A 19,775-nucleotide genomic window follows, 5' to 3' on the forward strand; every position below is an offset into this window, starting at 1 on the left:
CGAGGGGCGGGAAGAGCCCCCAGGCCCCCTCCCCGCCTTACCCGCCCCCCTCCCCGCGTGACTCCTACCCAACTGCCTGCCCCACCCCACCCAGCCCTGCGCCCTCTCCCACCCTCGCCCCCTTCCCCTCCCCCGCCGCTTCTCCATCCCCCTCCTCCCACCCCGCTCTTCCCGCTCCTCTCTCAGGACCCAAACCCTATGGGGCCACTCTGAAGACAGGCTCCAGGAGGCTTTAAGGGGCCTCAGCTCCCCCGTCCTGGAAATCTCTGTTGTCCCCAACACGGAGGCGCACCCCCCTACACCACCAGCCTCGGGTCACAGCCTGGCTTGGAAAAGGGCTGGATTCTGGGCCGGGCCTCTGCGGGAACGGGCTGGGGAGCCTCCTGGCCTCATTTCCCCATCTGTCAGATGGGGGGTGGGGGGAATGTGAGTCCAGTGCCAGGCGCTGGGGACATGGCATGGGCACACAAGCAAGGCGCTTGGCCGGGTGGTGTGCACAGCAGGCAGGCCCAGGGAGGAGTCATCCTCCTCCTTTCATGGTGAGAGTTACATCGAGATAGGTCTGGGGCAGAGAAAGGGGCCAAGCCACTGAGGTTCCTAGGACAAGATTGGAACCTGAAGCACCCGTGCTGCAACAAGCCCGTTTAACTGACTCAACACCAGGGGAAGCCTCTCTCTGGTTTCTGGACTGCACCAGGGAAACCAAAAGGATACTGAGTTGGTAGCAGGTGCTCCCAGAATGTGAGGGCAAGATTCAGAGAGCCCTGTCTCCAGACTTCCCCAAACCTCCCAGCCCCTCGGAAGCATCAACTGCAAAGACTTTTGGGTCCCCAGATCCCCTCATGAACCCCCCTGTCATCTGAGCTCAAGTGTCACCTCCAGGATGGCCCTAACCAGAAAGCCTCCCACACCATTCCCTGCCTATTCCAGGATTGGCTTTCCAGGATGAACGGACTCAAATACTTGTAGATGGGCCCCTCGATCCTACTAGCATACACTTCTGTCTACTCACCTGTGGAGTCTCAGCACCTTGAGCATATCTGGCACATAATAGGTGCTCAGTAAACACTTGGGCTGAATGAATGAACAAATGAACAGCCAGTAAACAATGTCAACCCTAAAAGCCTTGAAACCCAAACTGTGTCCAAGATAAGAGGAGTCCACAACGAGTCATCTAATAAGTTTGGAAATCACAAACTACTAAAAATATCTGAGTCCCACATTAGCATTTTAAAGGCTCACAGAAGCCCTAAAGGTTTTAAAAACTTTTTAACTGTTTATCCCAGCGTTTGCCAAATGCATTTGGCCATAGAAAATACTTTTTAACCACCCTCATGACCACAGCTTTATAAATGGTCAACTGATTCTTAGAAGAAAGATCTTGCTTCTTTGTTTTTATAGGACTGAGTCTAGCACAGTGCTCCACACACGGAAGATACTCCAATTGTTTGAATGAATGCATATATAGTAAATTCACCCATGTGCATTCTCTCTGGGTGCAAACCTATGAACCTAGGAGTTCCAAACTTTGGGTACAAACTATACCCATAGTAACACAGCCCTGTACTGAGATTCTGAACCAGGCAAGCAATGACAAAAGTCCTTTCCTCCAGCTGCAGACACACAAGGCCATCACATACATTCATTCACACTAACTCATGCACACGTGTACAGATGCATGTGTGAGCACACATGAGCACACCAGCACAGACACACTCACATGCAAGTACACATACCCACAGGCACATGGACTCGTGCACACACAGACACAGGGGCAACCCATTCTGGGGCATACGCCTGCCCTCCCACACAGCCAGCTTCCCAGTGCCTGGCCCAGGAGGCTCCTGAGATGGGCAGCAGTCCTCTGGTGGGGTGAGAGGATGGGCATGAGGAGGGATGCACAACCTGGCATCACCAAGAGGGCTAGGTGTCACCCAGCAGGTGACAGATTAAAAGTCAGTTGTTGTTTCCTGCCCATTATCTCCAGCGCTGCATTTTGAGCATAGACATAGATGAGAGGGAAGGGGAGAGTCTGCAGTGGGATCCCACCAGAAGAAATAACTAACCCTCCTCTGTATGGCTACTCAGCTTACAGCTCTCTCTCCCTTAAGATCTCTTTCTATTTTTTGAACCATGAGCTGAGCCCAGAGATGCTTAACCACTGAGCCACATCCCTAGCCCTTTTTAATTTTTTTTTAATTCTGACACAGGGTCTTGCTGAGTTGCTTAGGGCCTCAATAAGTTGCTGAGGCTGGCTTTGATCTTGCAGTCCTCCTGCTTCAGCCTCCTGAATCACTGGGATTAAAGGCCTGCACCACCGCACTCGGCTCCAGGGGAGCCGTCCTCACACTTGCCCTGGGAGGGAGGAAAATAAACCAAGACTCAGCAGTAACACAGCAAGGATGGGCGGGAGCAGGGTTGCTCAGAATTCCCCCACACTCAGAAGCTTAGGGGTCTCCAGGCTGTCTCCAAAGTGGGTCCTAACCTGGGTGTCAGTGGCCACAGCAAGCTCCCCAGGCACATCTGTGCCCTTCCCCTAGGCACAGTTCTGCCCCAAGGTCACTGTATAACCTTGGACACCTGACTTGCATCTCTCTGGGCAAGTATGACCATCCATATGAGAAGGATGCTCAGCTGAGGATTCTCCAAGATCCATTGTTGCTCATGAGAAAGAAAGCCTGAGGCCCCGCCTACGCGTCAATTAGTGCCAAGATTAAATGAGACCCTGCCTGTAAAGAACACAGGCCGGCACCTGTACCCAAGGGTGCTCTTCTGATGTTAGCTGCTCCTGGTGGTCCGATTTCACCCTTCAGGGCCAAATAAATGCTATTCCCAATGCTTTGCCTGATTTTCCCTGTCAAAAAGGATCTCCCTGCAACTCCCCCACCACCCCCAGCCCTAAGCCTGGACCTCTCTGGATGCCCTGTCTGGTCCAGGGATTGAGGCCTCATACCCTTCCAGTCTATGGGCTCCCTGAACACATGGCTTCCTCTTGGTTCTCAGGCATCTTCCTGGGAGTCCAGGCTAAGCCTCAGCTGGGTAAGATGCTCCGGATTTAGGTGAAAGAATGGATGTGTGGAAGGGAGGTGGAGAAGAACTGAAGGACTCACCGAAGGAAAGAGATGCCTACATCCCTAACCTCCGCACCCAGTGCAGCCCGGCTGCCCGGAGAAGAGATGAAACCAAAGTGGTCAACTTTGCTAATAATAATAAGAGAAGTACAAACAAAAACAATGTGTAATGTCTTGCTTGCCTGATGGGCAAAAAGAAAAAAGGGAGGAAATGACAAAACAAAGAGAAGAAAGAAAACCTCCTAGGTGGGCAAGGGTTCAGAGGAACGCGCCAGGCACCTGGGCCCTGCTGTTGAAGAGTTCCCCGGCACAGCCTTTGCACAAGGTGACTCAGAAAGATCTACTGAATTGCCGGGCGCAGTGGCGCAAGCCTGTAATCCCAGCAGCTCAGAAGACTGAGACAGGAGGATCACAAGTTCAAAGCCAGCCTCAGCAACGTGAGGCACTAAGCGACTCAGTGAGACCCCGTCTCTAGACACAATACAAAATAGGGCTGGGGACGTGGCTCAGTGGCCAAGTGCCCCCTGAGTTCAATCCCTAGTACCAAAAAAAAAAAAAATCTATCAAATTTTTTGAGTGATACCCTTAGACCCAACAATTCCACTTCTAGGAGTCCAGCCTAAGAAATACTCAAGCAAGAACATAAAAATGGATACCTGAGGATGCTCGCTGCACACTGTCACCAACAGCAAAACACTGGAAGCAACTGTATGTCCACCGCTAGAGGACTGTGAGTTCTAGAGGGCTGAGAATGCAGCTCAGTGGTCCAGTTCTTGCCTAGGGTACTGAAGGTCCCCAACTCCATGAAAACAATCAATAATTCTGGTGCATCCTCTCCCTAGAAACCCCCTGGCTGTAACGTGGAGATGCGTGACGCACACGTGGTGCTAACCCCTTCACCAACAATCCTTAACCCTGGCTGCACATTCAAGTTTCCCAGCAAGTTTTCAAAGAAAACCTGACCTGGAACCCCTCCTCAAAGACTCCAGACGCTGGGCCCAGGTCATGTTATTAATTTTTTTTTTTTGAGTCTCTACAATGATGCTAATTGTGCAACCAAAACTGAAATCTCTGCTCCGTGAAAATGTGGAATGAGAGTCAGTGCAGCCAGGGAGTAGCAGGCACCATCTGTGTTTAAACTGACACATCCAGGTGTGCACACCCAGGTCTAGTGTAAAGGCACCACTGAAAAGGCCCTGGGGAGGGGGGCACCCAGGATGCTGGCGCTCATCTCTGGGAAAGGAGCAGGACTGTTCTTTAAGATGTCGACTTTTTTCCCCCAGATTGGAACATGGACAGCCGCAAAGGCAGAACTCCACGGATGGACAGATGGGTGGGAAGGAGGGCTCCCCCGGGCCTTTATTCATGGCTGTCTCACCCAGCCCAGAGGCGGGCCTCGGCTGTCCTTCATAGCCGCGGAGGTAGTTATAAATAAAGGTGGTGGTGACTGACTCAGGCTCTGGACCTAGTAAGGCCTGCCCTCAAATCCCAGCTCCGCTACATCCAGCAGTATGACCTTGGGCAAGGGACTTCTGTGCCTCAGTCTGCGCACCTGTGAAACTGAGATAAGTAAATCAGGAAGCTGCTGTGAGACTCTCCTGGAGGATAAGGGGAAAAGAGACAGAGACAGAGCCCCATGGTGCCCAAAGAGCCAGGTCCTGACTGTCCCTCTGTGTGTCCTCCCCAGGGATCGGGGCTGGTGACTCTGGATGGATATGTGTCTGGCCTGGTCACTATTGGATTACAGCAGCACCCAGATGACCAGCAATGCTTTGCAGAACACCTGGAGCCAAAGAGTCTGCAACACCCCCAGCTGGGACCAAAGATGCCCATCCCCACCAGCTCTCCCTCTCAGACACCTGGAAACATCGCCGTCAAGCCTCCAGCCTCTCCCAATCTGTTGCTCACCCCAAACCTTATAGAGCAGCCAACTCAGATGTATCCACTGTGGCCTCAGCACTTGGAAAGAAACTTTTTTTTTTTTTTTTGGTACTGGGGATTAAACTCAGGGGCACTCAACCTCTGAGTCACATCCCCAGCCCCATTTTATATTTTATTTAGAGTCAGGGCCTCACTGAGTTGTTTAGTGCCTCGCCATTGCTGAGGCTGACTTTGAACTTGCGATCCTCCCACCTCAGCCTCCTTTGAGATTACAGGGCTGCACCACCGCGCCCAGCTTAGCCTGCATTATTTTAAAACCCAAGTTTTGTGTGTTTGCCGCATCCTGTGTACCAGGAATTAAAATCCTATACCACCCAAGACATGCAGCTGATCCAACGGGTTCCATCACATTTCATAGATGGGGAAACTGAGACTGAAAGAGGACCCTCTCTTGCCCCAGATCATGGAACACATTGCCTCCAAACACCCATCCCCCAGAAGAAAAATAAAGCATTTTGAGCCTCACCTTGGAGAGAGGGTTGTTTGTTTTTACAGAACTGGGGATTATTGAATGCAGAGGTGCTTTTCAACCTAGCGACATCCCCAGCCCTTTTTATTTTTTTTTATTTTGAGACAGGATCTGGCTAAATTGTTAAAGGCCTCACTAAAATGCCAAGGCTGGCCTCAAATTTGCAGTCCTCCTGCCTCAGACTCCTGAGATCCCTTGCTGGGATCACAGGCGTGCACCACTATGCCAGCTCAGGGTGGGCTTTGGTTTCCTACTCTGGGCAGCAGGTTTCCCTGCGAGCACTGCCCAATTCCTCCCTCCTGCTTCCTTCTCCCGACCCTACCCCTCACTCCTAGTGCTAATCCTGGGGCAAATCTCCCTGAAAGATGAGGAGGGTCCTGCAGGCCACTCAATGGTAGCTGAACTGCCCAGCACTGGCCAGCACCAAGCCAGTTAAGGATGTCCCGTCTGACCCCCGAATCTCTGTGGCGGGATGACCATAAGCAGCAGGATGGGAACTTATTGAGTCAAACATTCTTTTTTGTTTTTTTTTTTCCAATTAATATAAAAATCTCATATTGCTTTTATCATTTTTACAGGAATGTTTTTCAAGCCTAGCACCGTACAGGGCACAGGCCCCCCGTGAGCAGCAACTACCGTCTCACCGCATGGAGCACCTGAGAAGGAAGAGGATGGCACAAGCCACCCCCAGCCCCGGGGCACGAGGGCTGGCGGCCTCACCTCCTGAGCAGGAAGAAAGGCGGAGGGAGACCAGGAGGGCGGGAGAGACCAGAGAGAGCAGCACCCACGGAGCCCAAGACCTGCCTGGGAGCTCACCCCCTTGCTGTTGCTCTGAGGAATCCATTTAGCCAGGACCTGATCGCTCACTCACTCCCTCCTTGCTCACCCTCAACAGTTCACACCTCCACTCACTCGGTTCACAAGTCCTTTTATGTTTAAACACAGTCGTCCAGAATCCCAGCTTGGGTCCTCATCTGTGATGGAGCATGAGGTCCCCACCAGGCTGCCCTGGGCCAGGCAAGGCGCTCCCCCATGAGGAAGGCAGGACCAGCTCTCCACAGGGTGGCTCTGGGGACTGGGAACCTGAGTGGTTCTCTGTGGCCCCAACAGGTGGAACAAGTACCCACGCACCTAAAGTGTGGGAGCCAGATTGCAGATGGACGTGTGAAATTAAAGATGCACGGGTGTGGCACACAGAGAGAGAGAGCGAGTTCCCTGAGAACAGCAGTGTGCAGGTACACACACACACACACACACACACACACACACACACACACACACGGCTGAATGAAGGAACTCCAGGCTCCCTTTTCCGTGGTTTTCAGGATTCTGAGAGATTCAAAGGCAAAATACTAAAGGCCTAAATCCTCCCGATGTACATGTCCAGGGCCCTGGCTGACCACTGTCCCTCTGGGGGACACAGGGCATCTGCAGATGCTCTCTTGGGACACCAAGAACAGGTGTACAGCTCACGGATCCCCAGAGAACCCAGCGCTCTCTGCAGCCTCCACCTCAGGTGACAGGAAACTGTCCCTTTTTTTCCATCTCCCCGCCACCAGCCTGCCAGCCTGCTCTCCTCCCTTGTCCTCTCCCTGGGGAGCCCCTGGAGCTGGTGATTGTCTCCCGTCTCCCCAAATTCAAACCTACAGCCCCACGGGGCTAAGGACAAAACCAAACCTCTTGTTCAGGAAGCAGAAACACACTGTATGCTGCCGGTGCTCCATGGTCCCACCGCACCCAGGCCAAGGGGGCACGGCTCCTCGCCTGCCACCCCCCCACACACCCTATCTCCAGGAACGCCCAGCTCCCTGACCAGGCCAGATGGCCATCACTCTGCCTTCAGGCAGGTAAAATTTGGTGCAACAGGAGTTAGGTGAACAGTATGTTTTATTTAATTAGGATCAACAGAAGAGATAAACCTCACAGCAGGACAGGGAATGACAACGCTGCACCAAATAATTCATGCCCAGGTAACGAAAGGGCAAATCTCAATTACAGGGAAATCAGGGGAGGAAAAAGTTCCCCAGCACTTTGGAGGAGGCAGAGGAGGAGGAGACGGCACGCTGAAGCAAAGCCCAGTCCTACAGGCCCAACGTGGGGCTTCAAGGACACCACAAATCAAGGCAGCCAGGTGGCCGTCCTGTAACAGCTGCTCCTCCCTTCCCCCATCACAGACAAACCTGCCCCAAGTGCACGGGGCTGGGTGAGCCGATGCTGCCTGAGCCCTGGCAGGCAAGTGCGGGGGCCACTCGAGATCTGGCCTATGGGGGCCACTAGGGGAGCTCACTCCCAGCCAGGCTCCGTCTCCAGAAGAATGGCACCCCCAAAGAGAAGGCAAATGTTCTAATCCTGGGAATGGCCACCAGATCACCAGAAAGTTCCTGTCCTTGTCCCAGGCACCCCAGTCCCACTGGCCCTGATGGGGCTAGGCTCCTGCTCTCTCTTAGCGACCGGCAGACCTGACTCACCTCTCACACTGGACTAAGAAAAAGAACCATGAGCTTTTGAGACCCCACATCATCTTCTGAGCCAGTTTTTTCACATCTGACCTGGGAGACTGAAGCCTGAACTGATGGCCTTCGCCCAACCGTCACTACTTGGGGGTGGTGTTAGCCGCACGTCACTGTTGGGTATTTAGATACTACTTAAAAATGGCTAAGATGTAAATTTTAGATTATGCGTATTTTACCCCCATATTTTAAAAAGGAGGGATGCAGAGTTCTGAGCCCCTGCTCAGGTGAGCAGAGGTCTCTGGGATCCAGGCCCAGGAATTCGTGACTTTAAGCAGCTTCACCATGCAACAGTGAAAGGACATGACAGTTGGGGACCCACACATCTGTAGGAAGCCATTCTCCCCCTGCCAGGGCTCCCTTTACCTATCCCAGCACAAGGCCTTGAATGATCTCAGCAAATTTGTCTCCAGCGACTGAACATCCTCAACAATGAACTCTCCAAGTTTCAGAGCTCCAACAAAAAGATTTTTATTGGCACAGTCTCCCTCCCAAACAAACCCCCGAGGAGCACAAGGAGCCACCCAGGCCCCCTTCTCTCGGCTCCCGATCCCTGGCCTTAGGTGACATAGGCCGAGCAACCCCCATTATGGAGGAGAGGGAAATTGCTGTTAGATTAGTGAGCACATCCACAGAGCCCCATTTTATATCCCAATTCAGAGGATGACATGAACATCTGCTTTCACTTCAAGACATTAATTTTCAATTATTGGAGAAAAACAAAATTAGTCCTGACAAATTGCTGGCGAACACAGGCTCTTGTCTGGTGGTTCATAATAATAACTTCGGGGGCCCACAATTAGTGTCCTCGGACGGAGTTTCCTGATGGAGCCCGTCATCTGCAGTCTGCGGTGGTGGCGGCGGGCAGCGCCAGCGCCTCTCCTACACCCTGTTCTGTGGGGCGAGAGAGACGGTTCTGCGAGCCCCTGCTCCAGGTGACCGCCTCTTCCGTGACCAGGTTAGGGAACTCGGGACTTTCAGATGTTCTGGAGAAGGGAGGGATGGCGAAGATGGCAGGTAAGTAAAAACACCCTCTGGAACCATTTTCAGCTTTAGACGTGTCGAGGCTTCCTTCCATTCAGCAGCAAGATTTCACACAGGGATGTAAATCCTTCCCAAGCCCAAGTGTTCCCAAAAAGGCAGGCTGGAACACCTCAGAACAACACCTTATAACCCGATTTGTCATCTGCAGTGGGGGAATGAACTGCATGCTTCTCCTATGAGACCCTTCCACCCGTGACAAAAGGCCATCCAGGATCCTAAATCCCAAACTCAACGGCTCTAGCTGAATGCTACATCTGCTATAATAATCAAAAAAAAAAACAACTGTTTGCCAGGGTCCCATCTACCAGGGAACCTGGTTCAGCTCGAATTGCAGGCTCCAGGAAGAGGGAGGAGGAAATAAAAAAAAAAAAAAAAAAAGCAAGCTCTGAATTTGCCAACCTTAGTGACCCCCAATCCAGAGAACAACCCACTTGATAAGAGATTATCAACACTATAATCTCGTTGGATGGGTTTTTTATGTATCTTGGCTGCTGTAGTCACTATATCAATAAGAAGCTACTGAGATGTGAATGAGCAGAAGAATTCAGAGATAATGATGTAGCCGTCTTTGAATTTGGATGGTCACAATTGAAACCAGAGTGTTTGCCTTGCTCACATGTTCAGACTCTGGGGGGGGCGTTGGGGGGGGGCAGTGCGGTTAGCACATGGAAGGGGAGGTAACCAGGGAGGGAGGCAGGTTCAAAAGGAAAGGGAGAAAACAAAACAACAACAACAATACGAAATTATATCTTTAAGAAGACAATGAAAGACACTGCTACTTCCAAAGTCAACTGGGTAACTGAGCTCCGACATTGTGTAATTGACTTTGCAAGTAGAACAACAGCAACGTAACAAAGAAAATGTCAGTGTTTTCACAGCACTAATCTATAACGCTGGGAGGCCCTCCCGCTGTCAGGCAGGGCTGACAATACAATAGCTTTCAAAGGGATATTACCATCATGCTTTTATTCCTGACATCAATCAAGACAAAGAGAATCCTTTTCACAAGACATTAAAAATCAAACCTTTGTACAAGAAGATAGGTAAAACAGCGGCTCTCCTTAAAGACAGCCATGCGGAGCAATCAGCTAATTGGTGATCCTTGAAAGCAGTAAAGTATTTTTATTTACTGAGTGTACAACCCCAGTCGCTGGCTGCCACCCCATCCTGGCAGGTACACTATGAATCAAAAGTTTCCATCTTCAATCTCCCCCACTCACTTCACCCTGCCTGGCGCCCACAGCAGGCTAAGGGAGCTGACGGCCAGCGCTGAAAACTTCAAGTGGGATATATAACCAATCCAGGCTTCGCTAGTCCATTTTGGGTGCAAAACTACTCTGATTACAGACTAATATATCTATACACAAAACACCCTTGCAAGCCAAGGGGAATTTGCAGAAATTGACAAATTGGCCCAACCACACCTATTGAGGTTACCTATTATAAGCAGGCACTAAAAGTTTCCAAGGTACTCTTCTGTTTTAATTACCCTAGACACTCACTCAGATAGGAAGAAACCCTGATATCTATGCAAATATTTTCAAGACATAAAGATAATACTCTTTGCAAACATCAGTGTACCATGCATGGACAAGTCTGGACTTTACTTCAGCCAGGGTTCAGGAAAAGCAAGCACCTAAAGCCACCCACCCACCTTGCAAAATGGATGGGGCCATCAGGAAACCTAGCCATCCACCACTAGATTGCCTCGAAACAGTTAAGATGCCTGCATGTCATAAGTTAGTGACACTTCAGGAAAACTGCAGGTCCCGGAGCAGGAAGTTAAGGGGGAACTAATGTTCAAGAGAGTTGATAATCTACACACTTTCTGAACCGTTGATGTATCCAGTCATCAGCCTTCCAAAAGGTCCAAGATGATGGCCTTAACACCCAAAGGAGGTCACCCCCACTCAGGGCCTGACAGAGCTCCTGGTACAGGTAGCTCCAAGTCCTAGAGTGTTGTGAAGGAGGAAAGGAAGAGAGAAAGACACTCTGCTGAAGAGCCCAAAGTGTTTTGTCCCTCTGATATCCAACAGACCACATGCCAAAAGAATGCCACCAAGTGGAGTCACCCTGAGACAAAGATGTTCCTCTCAAAGCACCAGAGGCAGCAATGGTGGCTTTTACCTTTTCAGACAGAAGTGGACACTGTTGTGTCTTTTTAAGCAGTGTTTGAACAACAGGCTCCCTTTATTTCATTGCTAAAATGAGGAGAAATGTTAAAAGAAGAGGGAGCTGGTCCTAACGCTGCCTTGAAAACACACTCTCCCACCACTGCCACCTAAATGAGTCTTTTCCAGAGCCAGGCAGCAAGTCTGCAGGCTGGCCTCAGTGGTGAGTTCCTTTCGTTTACACATCCAAATGAACAGTTAAGAGAAATCAATGCATCTAATTGCCAGACTATTAAATCCTACATCAGGGGAAGAATTCCACAGCCACCAGCTTAAGAGTTGGCTACCGATATAGCAATTATTGCAACTTTGTATTAGATTGAACCAGATCCCCAGCCTTCCGACTCCAGCCAGGAGAGCTGTACTCCAAGAAGCCTAGCTCCGGTTTCCTCCTTGCATGGTTCCCCCTCCTCCTCCTCTGTGAACGCGCTATAGCAGGCCACAACACTTGCCAGGGCTGGCGGGTTCTGTGGAATTACTTTATGACTGTGAAGTCACCAGCCTTTTGCACCTTTCATTATTAATGCACACTCGGCACCTCATGGTTAAACGTTTAGCAGGATCCTCCTGCCAGAGGCACGTAGTTATCTTATTTTATTGCTTATTAAGTTTTTGCAAGGAAACAGGTGTAAGAATCTAAACAGCAATTACTAGACATAAAGAATGTTTTCTAGAATGAAACAGGCCCTTCCAAAGCTAAGAATAGGTAACTTAATTGGGGGGGATTAAATATTAGGATTAAATATCAGTTACCCCAATCCACATAGAAAGCTATGGAACGTACAAAGGATTTGTTTTGCCCTTCCTGCAAGATCATGTACACTTAGCCAAACAAATGTCGACAATTTACACTTGTATGTGGTCTCAGATGAATCAAGAAACCTGTAACCTCAGAATGCCTCTATTTATTACATCTCAATTATTTCCATGGAAACACTAGCAATGGCGAGCTACACTGTTCCCAGGTCCCTAGACTACCAAATTTATAAAATGGACTTTGGAGGAGCTTGGGGCTGGCAGAAGAAGACAAAGAAGGGGAGGGAAGGAGAGAAAAGTCACTGGGGGTAGTTTTGGATGTTGGGGTGGGGGTGTGTGGACACAGCCTGAGTGCTAATTAATATTAAGAACTGTAATTAACAGGCAGTTGCTAAATGGAGAAAAACTGACAGCAGTACAGATTATTCAAAAGTTTTAAACTGAGGCTGGGAAAAAAAGACGTATTCCTTTCCCATAGAAATGAGAGAAGCAGTTGCGTGGATCTGAGGAAGCCAGCAGCAGCCAGCCCTAGGGTAAAGGGAGACAGGGCTCCTTAACGTTGAGTGACAGAGGGAACTGCGAGGTAATCGTTACCAAACCACCTGATATCATCAGCCAAAATAACATCAGTGAGCGAGATGGGAACAGCCTGGAGAATGAGGCCAAAATTATCAAAGGGAACAAATCATTGCAACTACCACGCCGCACCACCAGGACTCAGAAAAGGGGAAAGGGGTGTAGGAAAATCAGTCAGAAAATGCGACTTTTGTAACATTCATGGATTTGTGGGGTTTTTTTTTTCCTCTCTCTCTCTCTCTCTCTTTTTTTTTTTAACAAAATCACAAGGCTTTTGAAAACCAATGAGGCTGCTCACTCCCTGCCCTACCACCCCAGTCCCCTTCTCTATTTGTTGGGTATCCTCCCTCCGGTAAATCTGGGTTTTCCAAAGAAGGACAAACATCCTGGAGGGGACAAATGATCCCCCACTCCCGAGGGAGGCTGTGTCCCCTAGTGGGAAGTGAGCCCCCCCCCCCAGGCCTGTTTGATTTTCAAAGCAGCAATGCCTATGCTTTCAAAATCACACTCTCTGAGCATCCATTCAAAATTGTTACATTTCTGTCTTTCCTTCCTGCTACGGGCTTTCACATTTCCAAGATCAATTGCGAATTACGGTCAAGCGACTTCCACTGCAGAATGCACGGAGCTGGGGAAGTCCACAATGCCTCCACGTTAGCCCTGACACACAGCAGTGGAGGCAAAATAAAATAAAATAAAAAGTAAAAGGCACCACTGTTCCTTAAGAAGCGCCTTCAAGCATCTTTAAAGGTGAAGACCTTGCCATTTCAAACACTTGGTGCGGAGCTGTCCACACTTAAGCACACACTTTTGAATATTGCTTGCGAGAAGGGGGGCAGTTCTTGAAAAGCAATAAATCCCTCACCTGCTGTAACTCTTATCTATTCAAATTATCTACTCTCTTAATTCCTCCCTTGATAAGTGGCCACATCTCCACCCTATGCACTCCAGTAAACTGAATAAAAGGCAAAATGGTGAGAGACAAAGGTTGTGGCTGCTTTTAGAAAATGTAAAGCTCCATGGGAAGAATCAGGGGGCTTCCGATGCCAAGGTTCTGCAGTAAGATTGTGTGGCTGGTATGTACAACACTTCTCAAAATGCCTTCACTGGTCTTCTCCCACCTAGCTATCTTCCCCCCTCAATTTGCTTGAATTGTCAGCTACATGTACACACATGTACATGTAGATTCATTTAAAAATCATTTCAAGGCTCATTTCGTGAAAGGCTAAAGTCCAATTCTTGAGTCTTTCTCTGAGAACCACAGAGTGGTTTTAGAATTCGGTTCAAGCAACTCTGAAACACCCACCCATCTGTTCACTGCAAACTGTTCTACCTTTCCTTTCTGTGGCTTGCCTTCTAAAATAAGGAGATCTGAAGACACATTACCAGGTTATAGGTAAGCAAGCTTTGCATCTTTAAAAAAAAAAAAAAATCTGCAAGTTTAACCCAAAATCAACTGCTCGATTTAAAGAAAACTCTTTTTGCATCCAGTAGTTCCAATTCCAATATCTTCTTCTTAAGTGACTCTAGAAGGAGTGAGCAATGAGCCAGGAAAAGAGAAAAGAAATCAAATATTACTTAAAGCTCTGGGTGCCCTTCTATTCAGCAAAAGGACAAACATCCACCCTTCTTCCCTCTTCTGTTCTGGGAGTCTCTCTTCTGGTTTCCTTCTCTTTGGATCAGAACACCCTTGGTACCCCCACCTCTGTGGGACAGAACAGGTTATTCCGAATTGGGATACAGAACAAGGAGCAGAAGTAAGACCAATTCTCCCAAAGCGTAATAGAGGTGCAGTCCCGCTGCTGAAAGTTGAACTGAGTTGGTTTTCTTCTAGGATGACAGGGAGCGTCTCTTCAGGCCGGCTGCCACTGGCTTTCCTGGGACTTTAGGAGGAGGGAGGTGGCTAGTGTATCACCCGAGTTGCCAGATTCAGTCTCAACCACTCCAGCCAAGAGCAAGGCTGGCAGGAAGAGAGCGGGCCCCAGCGCCTTCCCGCGCAGGCCTTCAGGAAATGAACTTTTCAGAGCAGAACTGGGCTGCGGCCAGAGGTCATCAAGGGAGTTGGGAGAGGACAAGGGCCTCGGGACTTTAAGGCTCCAGAGGCATATAGCCCCTCTCATCCTGTTCCTCGGTCATCCCTCAGTGTGTCCAGCGGTTAAGCACCCATCCGAGGGGCTGGAATTGGGACAAAGCAGCAGGCCAGGCCAGGAGAGGGCGGCCAGTGAGGGGAAAAGGGCAGGGGAGGGGCTCAGCCCGCGCACTGCCTCTCCCCAGGGCCTCTGCTCTCCAGGGGCCCCTGGAGCCGGGAACCGTCGTGTAAATAGAAAGCACAGCAAGGAGAGGGAGTGTGTGTGTGTGTGTGTGTACACCTATACATCCATATCCCCTCACAAACGTGCGCACCCTGGGGACTCGGTGCAGGAAGCTGGCCGGGTGCGGAAGGTGAGTGTGCAGGGGGTGGGGTACCCGGCACACTGCGCGGAGGGGCGCTCCTGACGGCCGCAGCGCTCCCCGGGGGACCTGCGTCCCGCCGGCGCGGCGCAGACAATGAACTCCTGGCGGAGGCTCCCTGCCCGGTTGGCCTCGGCGGAGCAGGCAGGAAGTGCGGGGGCCCGAGCCGGGAGCGCGGCCTGGGCAGGAGCGGGGAGGGGGCGCCGGGTGGCCGGGGCCCGGACGCCGCGCCCGAAGCGCGCGCAGGCAGCGCCCGCCGCTCTCCACATCCCCGGGCGACAAGGAGGGGGCTGGAGAAAGCCAGCGAGGCCCGGGGCCAGCGAGGGCGGCCTCGAAGCTGCCAGCCTCCCGGGCGCCCGTCCTCGCCGCCTCTTCCTTCCTCTCGCCGCCACCGAGATTCGCAATCCCCGCCAAGTCGGGCCCGCACCCCTTGATTGGCCACGCGGGCCCGGGGCCCGCAAGGAGGGAGCGGCGAGGGCCCCTTGTAGGCGACCCCAGGCCCGGTCCCCGGCGAGGGGTGGCTCCAGGCCCGGAGAGGGTCCGGGCGGGTAGGGTGTCCACGGCGTGCCCCCTCCACCGCCTCCGCTCCTGGCTTCCTCCTCCCCCTCCTCTTCCTCCTCCTCCGCCTCCGCCTCCTCCGCCGCCGCCTCCTCCTCCTCCTCTCCGCTCGCTCGCGCGGGTCCCCGGCCGCCCGCCCGCTCGCCGGTCCCTCCTCCCTCTCTCCCTCCCTCCTCGCTCGATCGCGCCTCCGCCGGGCCTCGCTCGCTCACCTTTCACCGAGCGCGGCTTCGCCTGCTTCCGCCTGGACATGTCCGGGGCTCCGGGCGCTCCGTCGCCCTCCGCGGCCGGCTCCCCCCGCCGCCCCCCGCCGGTCCGGGTAGCCCTTCTCCCCCTTCTCCGCCTGCCTCTCGGAAACTTTTTTTTTTGCAGCCGGGTCGGCGGCTGCGGGGAGCGGACCGCAGGTCCGGGGAGGCCTCCCTGGGGGGGGCGGCCCGGGCCGGCCGAGGCCGCTCGGGGGCGGGGGGAGGCCCGGGGGGCACGCCGGGGCCCTGCCTGTTGCAATGCGGCAGCCGGGGGCTCCCGGTCCCAGCGGCGGTCCCAGCGGCGCGGGGAGTCCGGAGGCCACTCGGCCGAGCCGAGTTATGCAAAAAAAAAAAAAAAAAAAAAGCCGCCCCCCTCCTCCTCCCCACCCCCCGCCGGCCCCCGGCCCCTGCGGCCCCCTCCCTCCCTCCCCCACCCCACCGCCACCCTCACCCTCCTCCTCCTTCTTCTCCTCCTCCGCCCCTTGCCGGATTTTTGTGCAAAGTTTGCAGGCGTCCGGCCACGCAGCCCGTTGCGGAGCTCACAATGAACCCATCTGAGGAGGGGGAACGGGGCTGGAGTCGAGAGGGTCTCAGGAGGGGAGGAGACCGGGAGGCGGTCGGGAGAGCGGGAGCTCAGTATCCCCCGAAAAAAAAAAAAAAGCTTCAAATATCCCCTGCCGCACACACACAAAAAAAATAAATAAATATTAATGGCTCAAAAAATGCCCAAACGCCCGGTTTGGAGATTATGATGGATGGCGAGGGGGTACCTCAACTCAGCCTACTTGGGGGTGGGGGCTCAAAACGGCCGTAGTGGCTCGGAAGCCGCGGCTTGGGGCCCCTGGCTCACGCCCCCTTCTCTGGCTCTCGGCTCGGTCCGGCGCCGGCCCCCCAGAGGAGGAAGGGGCGCGCGGGGGCGCTCAGGCGGCGGCGGGCAGGCGCGCCCGTGCCCCGGGCATCGCTCAACCCGTGCGCCGGGCCGCCGCTGCCTGCCCTCGGGCTGCGGTGCTCAGCGCGGGGCGCGCAGCCGATCCCCAGGCCGGTGCCAAGTCGCCGGCCCCGCTAGCTGCCTCCATGGGCCAGGGGCTCGGAGAGGGGGGAGGCGGCGGCCGCGGTGGCGGAGGAGGAGGACGAGCAGGCAGCGGCGGCGGCCGGGCTCCAGTCCTCCCGGGCAGCGGCGGCGGCGGCTGCGCCCCGGCTCCTCCGCGCTCCAGCCGGCGCCGGCCCGCCCGCCAGCCTCCCTCGCGCTCCTGTCTTCTTTGTGGTCGCTGGCTCTCCTCCTCCCGATCCGGCTGCTGGGGCTGCACTGCAGAGACACATAATAAAGCCAGGCTTGGCTGGAAATGTAGCCGGGTCCCAGCAGGAGGATGTGAGGAGCGGAGTCCCGGCGGGGGAGCGCTCTGATCCCGTGGGGCGCCCCGCACTGCTCCGGCTCGGATCAGACGGAGAGAGGGCCAACAGCACCGAGCGATGGACAGCGCTGGAAATACAGCTCCGGCCGCCCGCAAAACCCGGACCGCGGCGTCGGCGGCGGCAGCAGGCACCGCGCGGGCGCGGGCACCGCACCGGCTCGCGGGGCCCGGGCTCTGGCTGCACCGGGGGCGGGAGGAGGGAACAGAAGGCCCACGCGGGCTGTCAAGCTCACCCAGATGCATTAGCATTACAAACTGCAAAAATTGAAAGAATGGGGGAGCAAACAGGTTAGCTACCCTAGCGTTGCTTCTTATGCCCCACGCACTAGAATTATCCTCAGACCTAGCTGTTCCCTCTCAATTGACTTTTGACGATGGGTTGGTGTTCCAAGACCACTCTTACCCCACATCCAACAAACGCTTACACCACTGGGCTAGCCTATACCCTCATTTGTAGGGTTCTTGAGCCTGGTGCGCACTTTCAGACTATGACTCTTAACACCTTATCTCCAAAACACTGCAGTAACACCCCTTCCCTCCGAGGTTGGAAAAAAATAAATCAGTTGCTACTTTCCACAAAGTTTTGCCCCAGCCACCAGAGGGCGCATCAAGTCCCTGTAGTTCTTGAACTAGTTGAGGCTCAGATCTCCTAGCAGGTCCTGGGGTCCTGGAAGGGCACATGCTTAAGAAAAGTCTTTCCTGGGCGGCTTCCCTAAACCGTTACTTTGAAGGTTCCCCCTCCCCCTCCAGCTGCTGGCGTCCAGGTCCCGGTTAGGAAGAGGCCCCCACATCTCCCCCTCCCAGGCAAGTGGCGCCACCTTGGGCCCGCGCGCCTGGAGCCCAGAGAGCAGAGCGGGTGCGCGGCGCGGCGCTGGGGGTTATCAATCTCGCGGATCGATAAGTTGCCACTTGGAGAGGGGAGGGCTGTGTCCCCTCGGAGACGAGTTACCCAGGGCAACCTTTCACGGAAAAACCCGCTGCCCGCCAAGAGCAGCGCTGGGCCAGCCCAGCAGCGGCGCCCGCCCCAAGCAGGGTGCCTGCACCCCGCGGTTCCCCCGCCTGCCCGCCAGCCGGGCCCCTGCCCCCCTCAGCTAGCTTCGCAGTCCCGCCGGGCCCTGCTCGCCAACCCCGTGCTGGGCTGATTGCCGAGGTAGATGCCACCCCCGCACCCCTGCTGCTAGGGAGAGCAGGCCAGCGGATGCGGAGAAAGGCCTTAGGCAGGGGGGCCCCGTGCGCGCGCGCCCAAGGCCGTCTCCGAGGTACAGTCGGGTGACTGGAGAAATGCCATGCCCAGGCAAACACGCAGAGACCGAGTGTGAGGATACCTGCACAGGCTAAGGCCAGGTCATCCACTAAGTAAGACCTAGGCCCCCGAGGTCCTCCCGTTCTCCGGAATAGGGTTGCCACCCTCAGCCACCGCCCTCCCCAGTTCGTGAGTCCGAGAATGTCCAACATCCCCAAGGAGCCACCTCCTGCAGCCAGGGATGGCCAGGGTTAGACTGAGGAGTGCCAAGGGCCGAGGCGAGGGCAGAGTCCGCTAGGCGCCTGGGAAAGAGCCAGGAAGGAGGGGCCGAACCAGCCGCCCCCCCACACACCCCCACCGGCGCCTGGGATCGAGGCCCACGGAGAGAGGCTGACAGGCGGCAGATGGCACACGCTGGGGGAGGGGGCGATTGGCCTCGGCTCTGGGGTACCCCTGTCGCGGGCTGCCTCTCCTGGGGAGGGGGGGAGAACAACCCTCAGCTCGCCCGCCGGGGCTCTCGGGGCGGGGGGCGAGCGGGGGGCGGGGGTGGAAACTGCGGATCGTACCCATCCAGGAGAGAGGGGAAACAAAAGGAGCGAGGTGGGGATGGGTTGTGTTGGACGAAAGGAGGGGGTCACCGGCGGGAAGGGGCGCCAGTGCCTCTGCCCTGTCTCTGTCCTAAGGGAACTGCCAGAGGCTCAGAGGCCGGAGATGGAGGTGACAGAATGGACTGGGCGGGGCGCGGGGGGAATTGCGGAGGGTCGGGGGTTGGCAGGGATGACCAAAGACCTTTTGGAACTAATCCTCAAGGATGAGGGTCCTGGAGCAGCACGCAAAGTTTTTTTTTTTTTTTTTTTTTTTTTGGATGAGTTGCGCGCACCGCTGTGAAGCATGTTTGTGACTAGACCCTCACCCCGCCCCCACTCCAGACCTGGCTGCGGTGTCCCAGTCAGCTACAGTCAGGGGGCGGAGGCCCTCACCTAGCCCCCACTCCAGACCTGGCTGCTGAGTCCTTGACAGCTACAGTCAGGGTGCGTCAGGGTGCGGAGAGAGCTGGACCTCCTCCTGCTTCGTTTCTCCTGTTTCTCTAAAGCTTGTTTCATTTTAAACTTCTTCCAGAAAAATGTTATTATATGGAAAATCTCAGGGCTGCAAAAACCCAGTACTGTCCCCCTTACTACCCTAGCCCTGTTGAGCTCGGATCCATACCAGAAGGGTCTCAAGGGACATTTGTTGAAGCCTGGGCCTTGCTTCTCACCAACCTGGTGACTCTGTACCAGAAAGTCAATTTCAGGTGATGTATTTTACACCATCTGCCTACCTCCAGC

At 54.1% G+C, this 19,775-nt stretch overlaps 1 protein-coding gene across 2 annotated transcripts in view; it reads right to left on the reverse strand.

Moving 5' to 3' along the window:
- Positions 1–16,165, reverse strand: part of Znf423 (zinc finger protein 423) — a 317,088-nt gene extending 300,923 nt beyond the window's left edge. Inside the window, exon 1 of one of the 2 annotated variants that reach the window (XM_078032268.1) lies at positions 15,760–16,165. In XM_078032268.1, coding sequence (XP_077888394.1) covers positions 15,760–15,799 — 40 coding nt within the window. In that variant the 5' untranslated portion in view covers positions 15,800–16,165. The remainder of the gene's footprint in view (positions 1–15,759) is intronic. The other variant, XM_078032267.1, reaches the window with a different exon arrangement.
- Between the last annotated feature and the right edge of the window lie 3,610 nt (positions 16,166–19,775).

Source organism: Ictidomys tridecemlineatus, chromosome 15 (assembly GCF_052094955.1).
Source record: "Ictidomys tridecemlineatus isolate mIctTri1 chromosome 15, mIctTri1.hap1, whole genome shotgun sequence".
Taxonomy (NCBI): domain Eukaryota; kingdom Metazoa; phylum Chordata; class Mammalia; order Rodentia; family Sciuridae; genus Ictidomys; species Ictidomys tridecemlineatus.